Raw genomic sequence first — 3,654 nt, forward strand, 5'->3', positions numbered from 1 at the left:
TGTGTGTGTGTGTGTGTGTGTGTGTGTGTGTGTGTGTGTGTGTGTGTGTGTGTAGCTGGGTGGGGGAGCCCGTAGTCGTATCTTGGCTGACAGCATGACTCGGGGCCCTGTAGTCAGACTGCCCTCTGCCTGCCGTGCTGCTGAAGTCAAAGCCTGGCTGGAGAGCACCGACGGTTTTCAGGCCATCAAAGCCGCCTTTGACAACACCAGCAGGTAAACTGTCTGCAGTGTGTGTTTGTGTGTCTGTTTTTGTGTCTGCAGTGTGTGTTGTTCCTGTGTGACGGAGGACTGCTGTCTGCAGGTTTGCGAGGCTCCAGAAGCTGCTGGTGGGTCTGGCAGGGAGAAATCTTTATATCCGCTTCCATTCAAAGACTGGAGATGCGATGGGGATGAACATGATCTCTAAGGTAACTGTGGTCGTGTCTGCAGCTTCGTTTAATGTGGAGAAACACACGTGTTGTTTTGTTAAAGGGATTTCTGCGACATCACCCGTTGCCTACTGGTGGTGGTCAGAGGGCCCGGTGGCGCCAGTATCCGGCAGCCTCGCCTCTGTCAGTGCGCCCCGGTGGCTGTGGCTACAATGTAGCTCCATCACCAGTGTGTGCATGTGTGTGTGACTGGGTGGATGTGGTGTAAAGTGCTTTGGGGTCCTTAGGGACTAAGTAAAGCTCTTTACAAATACAGGCCATTTACCGTTTACTTACACCATCACCCAGTGCTCACTCATACTGGATTAACAAAGGTTCTTCTTCAGCACTTCTGGAAACACTGTTTTAGATGGATCAGCGTTTCTCAACATGAACCTGCGTCGCTGTGTCAGATGCATTTATGACGTAGCAACCATACGTGATGAACCTGATCTACCCGCAGGGCACAGAGGAGGCTCTGAGGTTACTGCAGCAGCACTTCCCAGAGCTGCAGGTGGTGGCTGTTAGTGGGAACTACTGCACAGACAAGAAGCCAGCTGCCATCAACTGGATCGAGGGCCGGGGAAAGTCTGCTGTCTGCGAAGCCACCATCCCTGCCAAGGTGGTCAGAGAGGTAGGAAGCACTGTGTAGCCTTTACTGGGACTAACTGTCTGCCAGTAGAGTTTCAGCAGAAAGCTGCAGTGAAGGTTTCACTTTAGAAGATGCACGTACTGACTCTGCTTTTTAGAGAAGTATTAAATCTAAGCACAACCTTAAGGGTTAAAAACAGTCTGACAGAAAACAGGATTCAATTTGTCACACAAAACTGAAGAAACAGGATCTAAGTTCAAAATTATTGATCATAACACTCAGAAGTCTGATGGACCTTTATCGTCTCTCTCACAGGATGACGTCACAGAGCACAACTGTGTGGTTTTACCCACCAGGTGCAGTTAGAGTTCTTTACCTGTGCTACCCATGAGTCACTGGGTGTGTCCCATCTGGAGACTCCAGTGTCCTCCTGGGGGACCTGCTGAGCTGAACCACAGTTTGTTCACAGTTTCGAGGACTTGAAAAACGACGCTGATATTTAAACTCTCTGCTGTTCTTAGTCTGACAGGATCTTCCTCCACAGTTTGAGTCAAACATGTTGATCTGATCAATCATTCAGTGCTTTTTTATTTTCTGCGGCACAAAACACTGAACTTCAGAATCACATTCTTTATAACACAATACTGTAAGAGTGCACGCAGCACTGTGTCACACTACTGTGTGCACAGTGGGGTGAGAAGTGTTTGGCCCTCGTGTATTTATGTTTGTCACACCCCAATGTTTCCGATCATTAAACGAATGTAAACTGTAGACAAAGACAGCAGTTTGTAAATGAAGATGTTTATGATTTAACCTACATGAAGCACATCTGTCTGACTCGTCTTTAATCGAACACTCCCCTCACATCTAAAATTCTATTTTCATTTGAAAAGATTTGAATTTTAAAAAGTATTTAAAGTATTTCCTGTTGTCATTTAACAACGACTCGCTGTTTGAGAGCGGCTCCACCTGTCAGGTCTCTGATGTAGCTCATTGGAAGCAAACCGTGGCTGCACTTTTCATGAATCGCTTTGATGGTTTGTAAAAGGACGCCAGCGTTTCATGCTGCTGTCTCGGTCTCGCTCCCTTCAGGTTTTGAAAACAAGCACAGAGGCTCTGGTGGAAGTTAACATCAACAAGAACCTGGTGGGTTCAGCCATGGCAGGAAGCATCGGAGGTTTTAATGCACATTCAGCCAACCTGGTCACAGCCATCTACATAGCATGTGGACAGGTAAATGACCTGTGAGGAAATGCTGCGCATCACAGTTATTCCCATGTGCCCTGTGTTAATGTGTGTGTGTGTGCACACAGGACCCAGCTCAGTCAGTGGGCAGCAGTAACTGCATCACCCTCATGGAGCCGTCAGGCCCAGCAGGAGACGACCTGCACATCTGCTGTACTATGCCATCTATAGAGCTGGGCACTGTAGGAGGAGGCACCAACCTGCCTCCACAACAGGCCTGTCTGCAGGTACGAGCACATCAAGCATGTCAAGCAACCGAAGATCAAGAGTTAACACTGGGCAGTCCTTTTCATTTTGAAGTGGTTACACAACTGTTAGATGTTTAGGATCATGTAATATTGTTCAGTTAGCGGTGTCAGTAATGACAATGACGAGAAAGACTGATGGATGCGTGGTGCACGGTCTGAGTGCATGAAGAGCTGAGCAGGAGGGAAGCCTGCAGGGTGAGCACAAAGTAAGAGGCCGTAAAAACTGTCAGTCGTGTAACTCGCTGCTGTGACAGTAGATCAGTGAGTCACGTGAAAAGAGTTTAGCAGGCTGCTAGCTAAAGTGACGGGAGAGAAACAAAGCAAACCCGTTTACAGTCGAGCAGCAGGAAAAGTGAAAACAATGACGTTCCACTGAAGCAGGCGTAGCTTCCTCAACAATCCTTTCAAAGCTCTTTTCAAAAAGACTTCGATTCAATAAAGACCGTTTTTATTTCTGCTTCCCTCCCAGTTCATGTCTGTCTGGACGATTACAAATCAGTGACACGTGACCCCGAGCACCTTTTATTAAACACACACAGTGAACACACATTTACTTTATGCAGATGTTAAATGTCCAGCAGTGTCCGTAAAAACAAAACATTTTGGATTTCAGCTTGGACCGGGTCTCCATGACGACTGTTTTTAGTTTGCACAGTCTGTTGTTGTACCTGTGCGTCTGCAGTGAGTCACAACTAAAAACTCGATTTGATTTTAGGACCAAGTGCAAGTGTGAGCAGAGGTTTATGGCGTGCTGGTGCACAGTGACTCAAACACGTCACAGTCGTGTGGTTTTTAGATCCTTACATGATAAATGGATTAGCAGCACTGTTTCATTCAAAGCTGCATCCGTGGAAGGATTTGGTTGCCATATAACTTGTGTGTTCATGTGTGTGTAGATGCTGGGTGTGCAAGGAGCCAGTCAGGACTGTCCAGGTGAGAACGCCCGACAGCTGGCCAGGATCGTGTGTGCCACCGTACTCGCTGGAGAGCTCTCACTGATGGCTGCTCTGGCTGCTGGGCATCTGGTCAAGAGTCACATGACCCACAACAGGTAAGAGCCTGTAATCCAGTGTTGGAGTTACGTTATTATAAACTGCAATGGAATTTAAAAACAAAATCTGTGTGTGTGTGTGTGTGTGTGTGTGTGTGTGTGTGTGTGTGT

The 3,654-nt window shown here is 47.4% G+C and overlaps 1 protein-coding gene across 2 annotated transcripts in view; it reads left to right on the top strand.

The window, feature by feature from the left end:
* The window catches only part of hmgcra (3-hydroxy-3-methylglutaryl-CoA reductase a), a 9,953-nt gene that overhangs the window by 5,577 nt on the left and 722 nt on the right, over positions 1-3,654 (top strand). The window contains exons 14-19 of one of the 2 annotated variants that reach the window (XM_005733625.1): positions 56-213; positions 302-407; positions 871-1,041; positions 2,092-2,232; positions 2,313-2,471; positions 3,389-3,543. In XM_005733625.1, coding sequence (XP_005733682.1) covers positions 56-213; positions 302-407; positions 871-1,041; positions 2,092-2,232; positions 2,313-2,471; positions 3,389-3,543 — 890 coding nt within the window. Of the gene's footprint in view, positions 1-55; positions 214-301; positions 408-870; positions 1,042-1,314; positions 1,618-2,091; positions 2,233-2,312; positions 2,472-3,388; positions 3,544-3,654 lie in introns of those variants that run through there. The other variant, XM_005733626.1, reaches the window with a different exon arrangement.

Source organism: Pundamilia nyererei, unplaced genomic scaffold, assembly GCF_000239375.1.
Source record: "Pundamilia nyererei isolate P.nyererei 1_Seehausen unplaced genomic scaffold, PunNye1.0 scaffold00053, whole genome shotgun sequence".
In the NCBI taxonomy this organism is placed as follows: domain Eukaryota; kingdom Metazoa; phylum Chordata; class Actinopteri; order Cichliformes; family Cichlidae; genus Pundamilia; species Pundamilia nyererei.